At 36.4% G+C, this 15768-nt stretch overlaps 1 protein-coding gene across 7 annotated transcripts in view; it reads right to left on the reverse strand.

The window, feature by feature from the left end:
• ZNF106 (zinc finger protein 106) overlaps positions 1-15768 on the reverse strand; it is an 83593-nt gene that overhangs the window by 65486 nt on the left and 2339 nt on the right. For 6 of the 7 annotated variants that reach the window (XM_073211693.1, XM_073211697.1, XM_073211696.1 and 3 more), the window contains exon 2: positions 2587-2672. In XM_073211693.1, the coding sequence (XP_073067794.1) occupies positions 2587-2660 (74 nt within the window). In that variant the 5' untranslated portion in view covers positions 2661-2672. Of the gene's footprint in view, positions 1-2586; positions 2673-14206; positions 14265-15768 lie in introns of those variants that run through there. The other variant, XM_073211692.1, reaches the window with a different exon arrangement.

Genomic DNA, 15768 nt, shown 5'->3' on the forward strand with positions numbered 1-15768 from the left:
TTCAGCCAGAGGAAGAAAACAAATCCTACCATTTGCAACATGGATGGAGCTAGAGGGTATTATGCTCAGTGAAATAAGCCAAGTGGAGAAAGACAAATACCAAATGATTTCACTCATCTGTGGAGTATAAGAACAAAGGAAAAATTGAAGGAATAAAACAGGAGCAGAATCACAGAACCCAACAACGGACTAACAGGTACCAAAGGGAAAGGGACTGGGGAGGATGGGTGGGTAGGGAGGGATAAGGGGGGGAATGAAGAAAGGGGGTATTATGATTAGCATGCATAATGGGGGGGGAGAAAGGGGTGGGCTGTACAACACAGAGAAGACAAATAGTGATTCTACATTTTTCTATGCTGATGGATAGTGACTGTAACAGGGTTTGTTGGGGGGACCTGGTATAGCGGAGAGCCTAGTAAACATAATATTCTTCATGTAATTGTAGATTAATGATAACAAAAAAAAAAAGAAAGAAAAGGGGTATTACTCCCTGATAGGATAAAACTAACTGTAAATCAACGATTAATGCATGCTTTAAATATCCTTAATTTTGATCATTTAAAGGGTGTCAGGTGATCAGCTATGGAAATACATTTTTCTGATAATATTCCTTTCTTTTCAAAAAAAGCAGTTCCTGTGTGATGATCTCCAATAAGTTCTTCACAATGGTATAAAGCGCATATGAAAGTGTGGGAAAAGGGTTTGTTTGTGTTTATACAGAGGATCAAAGCCTAATTTGGCTACCATGAAAACGAATGAAGATACAATATGAAGAAGAACTTCCAACATCAACATTCTCTGGAAGAGTCATTCCAGAAGATGATCATCAAAAAACTTCAACAAAGATCCTGGCACTGTTGCAGTTGTAGTTGCATTTATCCCACCAGTTCCTGGACTTGCCATTGGAATGAAGAAGGAGATATCTAAGCTGGCCTGTGCATACAGCAAAACAACAAATTTGACTGGATCTATACTGTCAGAACTGAACCAAGAATTAGGAGAAGTGCAAGTTGCAGCGTTCCAAAATCTTGCGACTATAGACTATCTACTGTTAAAAGAACATATGGGATGTGAACAGTTCCCAGGAATGTGTTGTTTTAATTTGTCTGATTTTTCTCAAACTATTCAAATTCAGTTAGAGAATATCCATCATATCATTGATAAGTTTTGTCAAATGCCTAGGGTGCCTAACTGATTTTTTTGGTTTCACTGGAGATGGCTGGTAATTGTAGGTCTGCTTTGGTTATGCAGCTGTATTCCTATTATGTTAATGTGTGTACACAACTTAGTTAGTAGTTTAAAACCTATACATGCTTATGTTACTCTACAAGAAGATATGTCAAAGAAATAATCAATCTTCCCATGTTTTCTTCCATCTGCTACTTCTATAGCTTTTTTTCTTCCTTCCTAATTACAACCCTTAAGTAGATATCGTACCTCATATCGAAATTACCAAGTATCATAATTCTTCCCAGTGGTAAAGATACCTCAAGACAAATGCTGGGCATAGAAGCCACAGGGCATAAATCTGCAAAGAAGTAAAAAGCTAACCTTTTCAAACAATATTGCTTCTCTCTCACTTACCAACTTTACATTTCCCTGTATGGCCCCGGAAGATAACTGGTTAGCCAGAGATGGGTAAGATTCCTCAAGAGAGGAACAACCTAAGACAGGCACAGTTGCAGGGGGGCCATCAAGTGAGAAATTGGGGATCAACAGAGGTGAGGTTTAGAACCTCACCGCCTGTTTTGAGAGAAATCTTCTGCATCCGTGGATGTTTTGTTGCCCTTGTCTAGCTTGGATTAATAGTCTATAGGCACAAACCTGAACATCTACATTTGCCCTCTTACAGCACTAAACTATGTTTTCTACCTTTATCTTGCATCTACCTACCACTTCAGCATTTTATTTAAAAAAATAATAATAATAATAAGGGAGAAATGTGGGATTCACATATAAATCAAGTATAAAAATCTAATGAATATTCATATCTGATCTGATTGTTTATAGTTCATAATGCGTGATCAAAACTGGAAGTTTCTGTGATGATTGCCCTTGCACTGTTCACCATGTAAGAACTTATTCACCATGTAAGAATTTGTTCACCATGTAACAACTTGTTAGTTATGCTTCAGAAGATTGGAGACTGCTGAGAATTAGGCTTGGGGTTGATTAATGATTGTGCACTGAGTCCCCTATACAGAATTTTGTTGTTGTTAACAACCATTTGATCAATGAATATGAGAGATGCCCTCTCAAAAAAAAAAAAAAAATTCATCCCAGTAAATTTGAAAAAAAAAAAAAGTATAACCCCAAATAAACTGAATCTTCAAGTGTTTTCTCTATAAGTGGTTATTACACATTGAATTTTCCTATATTATGTACTTTTGGGTATCGTCAAATTCTAGCTAGAGGTTTAGTAATACAGTTACTGGCTTGATGAGGCAGTAATAAATAGAAACCAGTGGAATGAGTGATAAGTAAAAAGCTGTTAAAAGCTTTTAGCCATCTATAAATATTCTGTATGATGTCTCTGAAAAGATGATCAGTAATAAAGCCTCAGATTCTCCCTCTTCTATTCATTACCTTTTTTGAGCTGTACACAATGTGGCACAATATGCATTTTCGTTCTCGTACCATAGTGACCAGATCTGAAGCATTCAACGTCATACCTGCAATGAGGAAGTAACATTTAGTCATCTTTTTTTCCCCAGATGTCTTCTTAGATTCATCTTATTTAACAGCCAAAATTACAAGTCTTGCATCTCCTTCAACTTCGCCCTAGTCCTCCTCCAGTTTTCTTATCTTTGTAAATGCAGATTCCAATTTTCCTACCTAGAGCAAAAACTTTGGGAGTCATTCTTGATCTCTCTCACCTCATATCCACCCTCACCAGTAAATCCTATCAGTCCCAACTTGAAATATATCCAAAATACAACTCCTTACTTAGCACATCTATTACCTCACATGGCACTAGCCTATGACTTGACTCCCTATTACCACCCTTGTCCTCTTATAGTTTAGTCTCAAAACAGTAGCCAAAGATTATCAGAACAGGATTCTTTTAAAATTTAAGTCAAATCAGTTAACTCTTCTGCTCATGATCTGCCAAGAGATTCCCATCTAACTTGGAGAAAGCAAAATCCTAAGCTATAGGCCACAGATGTTTCTCTCTCTGACCACTCACACCTTAACCACCCTCCATCACACCATCCCAGTCACACTGCCCTCCTCGCTGTTCCTTGATCACACCATGGTTTCTCCCACCCTAGGACTTCTGTATTTTCTGTTCTCTCTCTCTGCAGTATTCTTAACTTTTTTTGGTTCCCATGGTTCACTCTCTCATTTCCATCAGGTATCTGCAATGCTGTCTCACCGGGGAGGCCTTGACCTATTATAGAATACTGTACTTTCTATTCTCCATCTCCTCTATGCCCCTATTAACCTGCCTTGATTTTTAAATTTAATTTTTATTATGTTTTTGCTGCAAAAAAGCTTTATTGCTTCCATTTGGCCCATGGCTTGAGAGAGAGCTTCAGGGCAGTTAAAAAGCTGCTTAGTGGCTGCTGGGAGAGTCTGCCACAGAAGCCCTGACACCAGGGGGACGTCAGAAGGGCCCCTCAAAGACCACTGGGCTCTGGAGGCTCCCAGTCAGTTGAGGATGGGTCTTTCAAAGAGATATTTGCTCAGCTTGGAGGCCAGCCGGCCTGTGAGGGCTAGTTGGGTGGTTTCCCATCTTCTTGATGAATTTCACCTCCTCATCTAGGAAGTGGCTCTCCAGGAAGTCACAGAAATGGGTGTCTATGCAGGCAGATCCCAGGGAATGCATATACAAAAGGGCCTGGTTCAGGTTCTTCTCCAGGACCATGAAGGCTTTCATGGTGTCCAGGGTTTTACCTCAGTCATCTTGGGATGGCTTCTGCTCATCCTGAAAGAGGGCGAGGCCACCATGCTGATTCTGCATCTTCAAGAGAGGCTCTGAGACCCTGCACTTCTCCTTGACCAACTCAGAGCTAAGTGGTCCACAGCCTCTAGAGCCATATTGTCAAGGTCAAAATAGAAGCCCACAGAGAAGTAGGTATAGAGGGCCTGTAGATGCAGGTTGACCAGGCAGCTGACAGAGCCCTCCACCTTGGTGGAATAATCCTGATGAATCTGGGACTCATGGTTGATGGGCCAGTAAGAAGCAAAGCTCAAAGAGCAGTACTGGCTGGGCCCAGAGGCAGAGGATGGCTGAGAAGATGAAGGCTGCAACTGGAAAAGAAGCTGAAAGGAGGTGGGAGGCTGAAAGAACAGGCATGCCTGGATCTGTTCCATCCAAACACTGCTGAAGCAAAAGGTAGAACTGTAGGCTTCTATTTTCACCTTGACAATATGGCTCTGGAGGCTGTGGGCCACTTAGCTCTGAGTTGGTCGAGGAGAAGTGCAGGGTCTCAGAGCCTCTCTTGAAGAGGCACAGCCTAATTTTTTAATAGCACTGTAGTAGGTCATTGCCATAGATGACCATGACCACAACATTATCTATGTGGTCTTGTCGCCACCATACATCAAAAAGTGGAATCTATTTTCCCTTCCCTGTGACGTATTTTGACCAATAAAATGTGATGGAAGTGGCAATGTAATTTCTGAGGCTGGGCCTTCAAAAAATCTGCAGCTTCTGCCTTTGCACACTTGGAACACTCCCTGTCAGAACCCAGCCACATGCTGTGAGGAGCCCAAGCCCCAAGAAGCCAAGGGGAAAGAACTGAGGCTTCAGCTGAGCACCCAAACGACAGCCAGCACTGACAGCCATGCTGGGAGAGTGAACCATGCCAGGTTTTCCAGGCCCTGCTGCCACCGAGGGACCCTAGTGAGACCAGTTAAAGAATCATACAAATGAGCCCTTTTCAACCCACAGAACTATAATAAACAATAAAATAGCTATTTTAGGCCAGGAAATTTTGGGGTGTTTTGCTAATCAGCAGGAGGTATCCAAAACAACCACCTTTTACTACCTGACATAGGATATATTTATTTTCAATTCCCCTCAAATAAAAATTAAGTTCCATGAGAACAGGGACTTTTATATCTTGTTTACTAGTATAGGTCTAGCACCTAGAACAATGTCTGGCATACTGTAGGCACTCCATAAGTATCTGTTGAGCTGTTCCAAACAGAACTATCTTAGATTACCAAAGAGCTGGGTAAATACTGGGATTTGGATTAAGAGCACCAAGTTTTCTATTTTACAATCCACACTTTTCCCTTGTGTCCTGGCAAGGATGCGCTACACGAGAATTTAATTCCACTCCCAAACAGCACCATTTTTCTGTCCACACATACAATACCAGGCTGTAATCTGTTTCCTCACCTAGGTTCATTCCTTAGGGGACTTAAAATTGTGAGGTAATGAAGCTATAAGATACCCTAATTTAATCTATAACTTCCAGACAACAGCATGGAAGGGCCAATGAGACAGAGGCCAAAGGTTCTCCACTCTCGGTCACTCAGCAGTTTCTTTGCTACTGCAATGCGCTTTATACCATTACTGAATGTCTGAAATAATTTTATTCAGTAACAAAGTACAAAACACCAAAATAAGATGCTAGGTTAAAGTTTTAGACATTTGAGAAAACTGAATGTCAACTAGCTATTAAAGCTAAAAATGGATAGGGTAACAGTATCATTGATGCTTCCAGTATTGCAAGTATCTTCCAAATCTCAAAATTAACATAAGTCAACTCTGGTGCTGAGAGTCAAAGCATAATTATTCTTTTAATTCCCTTATATCTTAACATTTACTTCAACTCTAATTACTATTACATGCAGTGTTTTATTTCACTCAACAAACATTTACTAAGCACCAAACACTGTTAAGAGCTGGGGAAACAGTGGTAAAGAAGGTATGTCCAGAAGTTTTAATACTACTTCAAGTTTTTAACCATCAAAGCAAAACAGGGACAAAAAACTTAAAAGCAATAAAGTCAATGAAAAAGTGTGACTTTCTGGCACAGGCAACAGCAATTATTGTGCAGTTTTTCTATATTTACTCAACTGAGAACTAAGCACTAAAATACAAGCTGTGTTTCTATTTAAAAAAGCCAAAGACAGTTAACTCCTAGTAAATGGATAAAGAAATAAGGCATATGATCAAAATATTCTCTTATCAACCTTCCAACCAAAGACTCCCTCTTTTTATTTTTTCCTTCCACCAGCTCCATGATTCTGATCTGCATGTACTATGTAAATTCATTTTCACTTTTGTAAAAAACCAAAAAGTGTAACTACTAGAAAATTACTTAGTCAATAAGGACCTAGTATTTAAACTTTGGGGTCATTTGATTACAGCCAAAAACAAAGGAACTTTACTTTGTACATCCTTAAACTGGGTAAATATATGATTTCTATTAAGCTTTCTGAAACACTGATAATTGGCCCACACCCTTCTAGATGGAAACCACTGCTCTCTTTAAAGGTCTTAAAAAGAATTAGAAGTTGAGGAAATAGAAAATCCAACTCTGGGATCTCAAAAGTGCTTGAGAGGTTATATTATACAAGTAAATGTAAATAACAATCAACTACTGCCATCCTTGCTTTAACCACCTTACAGTTCCCCCACATCACTTAAATATGCCCATTATGAAATCTTTCAGATTTTCTCCAAATTATAAAAAATGTCTTATTCATAACAGCCTTTAGAATCCTATAATACCCTTTCTTAATATCCTAATTACTATTCTGTCAGTACAATTACCATTCTTGTAGGCAAAACCATATTCTCTTCTTTCAGATTCTCATATTTAGTTTCCAAGTCCTGACAGATTTTTCATTTTCATCCATTCTTCAGTGTAATACACTTGCAAGACTTTACATGCACTCTCCTTTCACCCAACTGCTCCATTCACTAACGTTTCCTGCCTCCAATATATAAAAAAGTTCTAAACCTAAGCAGTACTTCAGAATCACCCATGTAGCTTATTAATAAGAAATACAGTTGTGCAGGTAGAGTAGAACTACTGCATTAGAATCGCCAGAGACTGCATTTTGTACTTCCCTAGGCTCTAGGATGTATACCATCCTTATACAATGGTAGTCATTCAAAAGTGACTTAAATTGGTCAGCAACAGCAAGACAGCCTTCCAAGTGACCACCATCTATCTCATTACACTGTAATCCATCTCAAACGTCAATGTCAAAATATTTCAGGTCTGCCTGACCTTACCATGAGGAAGGGATCTGTGTTTTTATACACCTCATAACATTCATTATAATCAACCCAGTACTTAAGATATTTGAACTCTGATATAATTAAAGCCAACTCAGATTGATATGACAATACACTGTAAAACACTGAAGGAAAAAAGCTTAATAATTACTGTTTCATTTGGGTGGGAGGAGTAGTTCTCAGACTAGAATCCCTTTCTGAATTCCACAGGTAACTTTCTGTGCCTCCACCTTAACTCTGACAGGAAAGTACTGGATTTTTGGTGAGCAAGACTGGGTAAGAGAGAGACAGTGTTCAGTGACAGAACTAATTTTTGCCCCTACCCTCTAGGTTGCCCTGAAGGTTGTGCAGCAAAGATATGAGTGGCACTTCTGGGAGGTCCTTGTTTTGCTGAGTGAGTCTCCCCAGAAAGTTTCAAGGCTCCTAACTAAAGAAGTTTTAGTAAGTTGACAACAGAGGTCAGGAAGTATTTTTGGGCATATCAACCTAGACCTGCAACTTTCAAAGGCTTATTCTGAGTAGCTGTTGTACTTGCTGAGTCTAAGTTCTGTCTCGCTCCTGTTTCCCAACTCAAGTGACTGGAGGTTTCTTGCATCCAATATCTTTGACTGGGCATAAGCTTATAAGCATTTTACCTACCAGCATTCCTACTTTTTATATTATCTGCCCTAACACAACACTTAGCATTAGTATGTACCAACCACTCTTTATTAGTAAGCATACGGCTAAAACAGACTGAAAGTTAAGGCTGTGACTCAGAAAGGCATTAAAAGTCCAGCTGCCCACAAATGAAGGTATTCACCAGGCCAGGAAATGGACAGAGGAGACCACAGTCTGAATGCTTAACTCAAAATCAAAACTATTGTCAGGTTCCAATTCCTAAGGCAATTCTGGAACTTAACAAGCATTATGTACTGGGGATGCTTTAGGGAAAAAGTGGTGAGGGAAAAATGACTGAGGAAGACATTAGTATAACACCAACCCTAACAAGGTAATAAAAATACTAGGAAATGTTATTGCCATATAACAAAGTAAGTCATAAGCCCAAAGATAGTTTGTACAAACACTATTTTACAAGTACAACTGGGTAGCTTGTTGAATTTATTTAACAATTTAAAAAGTTTACACTCCTGTATTCAACATTTCAGTTACATGTATTTCCAAGCAACCCAGTATCCACATAGTAATTAACTTAAAATTCTGTGACATGAATTACAATTCACTGCAAGCTGGTAAGAGATAGCCCTGATAACTACCCAACATTCTCAAAAAGCTTTGTTTTCCATGCACCTTACTGCTAGCAGTATGTTCGACAATCTTCAACCACTTTATACTATTATGACTGTTATAGCAATCATCTTCATTATTTCTTTTTTACAGAATCTTTTAAGTTTATGGTTGACTATACCACAATAATGGTGTAATATAATAAAGCATTTATTTAAGCAGTAAAATTGATGTTAATAGCATTCTAAATGCCTTTGTTCTATATTTTAAAAATCATCTGAGTCTCTGAAAAAGACTCACATATTTTATTAGATTTTAGGGAGCAATATATGTGCTGTTAAAGTAGTGGAACATGCAAAAGCCTTCAACATACTCATGTACATGTCAAAAATCTAATGCTTACTAAAAGCTCACATGCATATGTACATGTGGCAGTAATATATCCAAACCTCTCAGCAAGCACGTAGTAAAAAATATGCTTATACAAAATTTGCTTCTGTTCAGCATTCCAACAGTTCGGAAATTTTCCCAGGGCTCAAATTTACCTGGAAATATCTGTATTTCCAACTATCTATAAATGCCAACCTAAAAATATCTATATAATGTCCTCTGAAGTGGTCTCAGCAGCCCGTCTCAGATTACTCTCAGGTTATCTTGCACTTTCTTAATTCCTCATACTACAGCAGAAATAATCTCTTTATATGCAAATCTGGAAATATTCCCTTAATTTTTCTCCCTATATTGTATTTTGGGAAATTGCAGACAGAAAAATGCTGACCACCTAAATTCTATCAGTAACATTTTGGCTTTATCAGATACCTACCTATCTGTCCTTGGTTATTTATTCATAATGTATTATGATTTGTTACTATTTTGCCTAGAATTTTTTGGGTCTATGTTTATACAGCACACTATTTTGAATTTTCTTTTAAATCTGTAGTGTCTTTGTCCATTTTTGGTTTTTAGGGTTACGATGACCTAGCGAAACGAGTTTGGAAGTGTTTCCCCTTTGCCTGTTTTCTGAAAGTTTGTATAAAATTGACTTCTTCTTTAAGTACTTGGTAAGATTCATCAGTGAAACCATTGTGGCCCTGACTTTTCTTTATGGGAGAGTTTTTTAATTAATTCCCTTTCTTTAGTAGAACCTTATTCAGGTTTTGCTTCACCTTGTCACGGTTTTAGTATGCTAGTATTTTTCAAGAAACTGTCCATTTATGTTGTCAAATTTGTTGGCATAAAGTTGTTTACCATATCCCTTTATTATCCTGTAAGATCTGTAGTGATAAATCCTTCATTCCTGACACTAGTAATTTGTTCTGTTTTTTGTTACTGGTCTATCTACAGGTTTATCAATATCGTTGATCTTTTCAAAATACCAGTTTCTGGCTTTGTGATTTTGCATGTTGTCTGTCTTTGTCTATTTCATTGATTTCTTCTGTTGTCTTTATTATCACTTTCCTTCTGTCTACTTCTACTATTTTTACCTTCTATCTATTCATTTTGTTCTTTGTTTACTAGCTTCTTAAGGTAGGACTTTAGGTCATTGTCTTTTGGACCTTTCTTTTCTAAAATAGTTGTTTAAAGCTATAAACTTCCCTCTAAGTACTGCATTAGCTGCACCCTACAAGACTTTTTGGAACTTCTTAATTAACTATTTATTTTAGAATAGTTTTAGATTTATAGAAAAGTTGCAAAAATAGTACTCATATACCCCATCCCAGTTTACATCTTACACTAGTATAATTTGTCACGATACTGACACATTAAGTACATACTCATTTCCTTTTTTTTTTTTTTTACCTAGTATCCTTTTTTTCTTTTAGATAATTTTAATATCTCAACTAGTGTATCACATTGCATCAGTCACCATGTCTCCTTGGACTCCTTTTGGCTATGACAGCTTCCTGACAAATTTTGATGTATTTTCATCACCCAATTCAAAATACTTCCTAATTTCTCTTGTGATTTCTCCTTTGACTCATAAATTTAGACCTTTCATTGAGCTTCCAAATATTTGTGGGTTTTTTGACATCTTGGTTTCTATTTTCATTCCATTATGATCAAAGAACATAGTCTTATTATTTCAATCTTTTCAAATTTATTGAGACTTGATTTACAGCACAGCATCTGGTCTGTATGTACATTTGGTGGTGGGGGGGGGAATATTCTGTAGTTACTGGATGGAGATCATTTATACTGATTCATCTGTCAATTGTTGACAAGAATGTTAAAATCTTAAGTGTTTTCTATTTCTTCCTTTATCATTTTTTGCTTGATGTATTTTGAAGCTCTGATATTAGGCACATAGATATAAAATTTATGATTATGCCTTCCTGAGAAGTTGACCCTTTTATCATTATGAAATGACCCCTTTAATTCTGCAATGCACTTCACTTGAAGTCTGTTTTATGATATGAATATAGCTAACTCCAGCCTTATGTTATTGTTTGAAAGGTATATCTTTTCTGATCCATTTACTTTAAGCCATTTACTTTATGCACTGAATCAGCATTTATTCCATTAAACAAAATTATTGATATAAGGTTGAATTAGGTCTACCATTTTATTATTTTTTTTCCTACTTTTTTATTCAGCTGTACCCTGTTTTTGTCTTCTTTTGTATTATACTTTTCCTACTAGCTTTATAGCAACACTTCTTTGTATCATTTTTTCCACATGGTTGCCTTTGTTAATTATATGTCTTTACCATTTTACTCTGTACTGTTAACAATGTGCCACTTCAGAGAATATGTAGAAACCTTATAACCATGTAGGCCCATTCACCCCCACCTCCATTCCATGTTTTATGGTACATGTTTTATATCTACAATATGTGATGAATGTATAAGATGCTGCTTTTTAAAAACAAAAAAACTTAAGTCATATGTAGTTCTATAAAATTAAAAGGAAAAAATATTTTATATTTATCCAGGTATTTACAGATCTGATGCTTTTCATTCCCTTAGGAAGAATCACATTTCCACCTGATATCATTTCCCTTAAGCCTGAAACTTCCTGTAGTATTTCTTTGTACAGATTTGCTAGCAATGAATTCTCTTGGTTTTCTTTTACCTGACAATATTTTTATTTTGCTTTCATTCTTGAAGGCTATTTTATTGCATGTGGAATTCTGGGTTGTCGTATTTTTCTATCAGCATGTTAAAGATTCTCTATTATCTCTGACTGCATGATTACTCCCCTGTATGTAACATGTCATCTTCGTGGGCTGCTTTCTAGTTTTCCTTTTATTTTTGGCTTGTGGCAGTTTGACTATGAAGTCCCAGTTATGGTTTTCTTCATTTTTAAACTCATGGTTTGCATGGTTTTGTGTTTATGCTTCATGGGGTTGCCAAGCTTATTTAATCTGTCAATTTATGCCCTTCACTAAATTTGGGAAATTTTCAGTCATTGTGATTTTCAAGTATTTTTTTCAGCCCTATTCCTTTCCTCTCCTTCTGGGACTCCAATTACATGTGTTGGATTTTTTGATATTGCACCCAGGCCTCTGGAGGTCTGCTCCTTTTTTCTTCCTACTTTTCTGTTCCTCGTATTGATAATTTCTATGGACCTTTAATTTCATGGATTCTTTCCTTGGTCATCTTTATTCTGTTATTTAGTCCATCCAGTTTATTTCTGATATCATATTTCTTTTTTTTAGAATCTCCATTTGGTTATTTCTTAATTTCATACTCATTCTTATAAGCATATTTGCCTTTGCATCATTTTCCTTTCCTTTACTAATACATAGTTACAAAAGTTTAAAACCATTTACTGCTAACTCCAACATTTGGGTATTTTAGGTCAGTCTGTAGTTTGTCTTTTAACTTGAGAACAGGTTACATTTTCCTGATTCTTTGAATGAGTAATTTTGCAATATCATGGATATTGTAAACATTATGTTATGGAGGCTCTGGATTCCTTTATATTCCTCTAAAGGACGATTTTTATTTTTATTTATTTTTGTTTTTAGGTATATAAATTAACTAACTCAAACAGCCAACTGTTATTTCTTAGGAAAATGAAGTCAATTCAGTTCTTTTACCCTTATCTGGGCCTCTTGGGAGTCTGCTCCACACATGGATGGTTCAACAGTCTGCCAAGGTTTGGGTAGAGTTAGTCCACAGAGTTTGATGCTTCTCCGCCTGCCTTAAACATTATTTTTTGGTTCTTCAGGCCACAGAAACTGAAAGTTTATTATCAGAATTTTAACCACCTTACCCGGCACAGACTAGGGCCATGAAATGAGAAATCACCCCATGTAGTTCTGTTCCTCAGGTGTCAATTTCCTTCCAGAATCTGCTTACTTTTGTTAATTACCCAGTGATTTTAGTTGTTTCATGTATTTCTATCCAGATTATTTTAATAGTTGTTATCTGCAGGAGAGAACTGGACTCCGATGCTTGCACTTTTGGGAGCCTTCAGCCTGACTGAATGGCTCCAGGCAATAAGCAGGTGGGGCTATCAAGTACACTTGCTAATGTGTACTATGTAGGTTTGAACTAGTTTTACCCTACATCTCCGTGCACCCGATAAAATGGTATTTTCAGTTCTTCCCACCTACCATGCTCCTCCCACAGGGCTTTTTTGTATGCTGGTCCCTTTCCCTGGAATGCTCTTATTTTTTCCATCTCATTGAACTATTCGTCCTTCAAATCTCAGTCCAAATGTCAGTTGCCTGGCCTGTCAGAAGCACTCCCTGATCTCCCAAACTAGGTCATATTCCCTAATTATACATTACTCTCCTAAAATCCTGTTCCTTCTTTACACAACTTATCACAACTTCACTATTTCTGAGGCTGAGAGTAGAGCAGCAGCTCTCAATCATATCAGACTGAATACTCTCTTTTTTCTCTAGAACATTATGGAAATTTTCATTCAAACATAAATATGAGGGATTATTATAACAATCTCCAGTGTGCTCATCAGCCACCTTCCATTCCATAACTGTCACCGCACAATTTTTTCTTTAGTGATTTTATATCTTTTTACTAGATTTTGTAATACCTCATCTTTCCTGAAATGAAATTGAGCTACTGTAACTTACACATGTAAAACTTAAACATCAATGCAATGTGTTAACTATAATAAGAAACCTAATTTATCATAAAATAATATGTATTTCAATATATAAATGCTTGGAAAAAACACATTAAGTGATGTAAGTCTTCATATACTTTGTTAAATAAAGAAAACTCAATTTCGTCATTTACATAAAACTATGCTGTATTTAAGAAAACCTCTATGTTTATATATAAAAAAAATTCAGTTCTAGATTCAGATAATCATGAACAGATTTTTTTACCTATGTGAACATCCTCTGGGACAGCTAAAAGTGATGTAAGACGAGGAACCAAATTCTACTGTACAGAGATGTCCCTTACATTGCAGGATGTCTGGCACCCCTCATCTCCAGCCACTAAAATCAGTATCACCGTCCCAAATACTCTGCAACCAAAAAATACCCCTACAGATTTCCAAACCTCTCTGGAAGACGATCCCAAATTCACTGAAAACCACTGCATTAAGGTAAAGGAAGAGAGGAAGATCTTTGTAGCCAGACTCCTGGTGTTTGAAACCTAGATCTGTCACTTACTAACTGTGTGATCTTGAGTAATTTAATCTTCCTGTGCTTCAGTTTCCACATTTATAAAACTGTATCAGTATCAATATCATAGAGGAATAAATTAGAAAATCGCTACAAAGTGATTTGCACAAAGCAGGTACTAAATCTTTGCTATACTTAGTTATTAGTAGAATTACTTGCTTAATGAGTACCTCTCCTAGTAGAGAGCAAGCTCCATCTTGGAATGCCTGTCTGTCTTGTTCATCATTTTACTTCCTGACCTGGCACACCATCTAGTAGAGAATAAGTATTCAGTATTTGTTGAATGAATGAATATAAATTGGCAAAATGTTTGGAATATAAACATAATAAAAATTGGAGTATAATCTTCAACAGCATTATTTTTGCTTATACTAAGACACTTCTACATGTGAATGTCAGAATTTACCTTAATGACATAATACACAGGTAGAGAATTTCTGGCAGGAAAACCAAGAAACTGGTAACAGACACTGTCTGTGGGGAAAGAACTGAGGGCTTGGGGGTTCAAGGGTTTACTTTTCACTGTATATCCTTTTGTACTTTACAAAAATTTAAGTAAATACAATACACTGTTTTTGAAAATTAAAAAAATTTTTAACTTATTTTTTAAACCTAGACAATTTTAGGCCCAAGAACCAAGTCAGCATAATGGTTCAATGTATATAACTTTTTGAAAATTTTAGAAATCAGTAAGAGATTTGACCTTCACATATTTTGAACCTTCAGAATGGCCACTACAGGTTATCACATTACACAGATCTAGCCTGGTTTATTGATACTCCAGGAAGTGTAATCTCCAGTCCATAAATATACAAAGAAAGGACAAGTAGCATAACTACTAGGAGTAAAAAGCAGTTTTACATATACCGGGTTATAGTTTCAAAATGTGGTGGGAAAAGCATGACCGTGGAATTAGATGAAAATATTTAGTATGTCTATTACCTTGAGTAAATTTTAATTTCTCTCATCTTCAAATTCCTCTTCTATAAAATGAGAATACTACCAGTTGGTTAACAGGGTCAGTTTTAAGAAAAAGAAAAAGGAATTTCTTGCAGTGAGCTTTGTCTCTGTCAAGGTATTTATATTTTGAATTGGTAACATTAGTTTCTAAATTTTAAAGGTACAAAAAAGGCTTCTATCTGGTTTCAAGAGGAAAAATACAATTTTACAATGGAGGACTCGGACTCACCACCTGAACTCACTTATCAAATTCAGCATCACCAATAAGGGGAAAACTAGAATATGTATCATGGCCTATGATATCGTCTTCAAATTATTTAACCTGAATCCAATCAAATATTTACTTCTATCCTTCCACTAATAAGTTAAATGTCACTAGGAATCAATCAGATTTATAAATCCACATAACTGACCAGGTCTAATCAACAAGTCATGATGAAAAAAAAAAAGAGAGAAAGAAACAAAAAGAGAAAAATGGTAACTTCCAGATTTAAAAAGATTTCAAGAGATTTAATAGTCAAATAGACTTTGGATGTTGGATCCAAGAGTTTTTTTTTTTAAAGGGATAATTTGGGGAGACTTCAATGGGAGATTGGGTATTAGATAATACAGAACAATTACTGTTAAGTTTGACTATAATATTGGTTTATGCAGGAAAATGTTTTTATTAGAGATACATATTAAAGTATTTAGGGGTGAACTGTCAGGAATAAAAGCAAATACAGCAAAATACAGATGTTAAAATCTGAGTGATCAATTTATAGTGGTTCAA

Source organism: Manis javanica, chromosome 8 (assembly GCF_040802235.1).
Source record: "Manis javanica isolate MJ-LG chromosome 8, MJ_LKY, whole genome shotgun sequence".
Classification (NCBI taxonomy): Eukaryota; Metazoa; Chordata; class Mammalia; order Pholidota; family Manidae; genus Manis; species Manis javanica.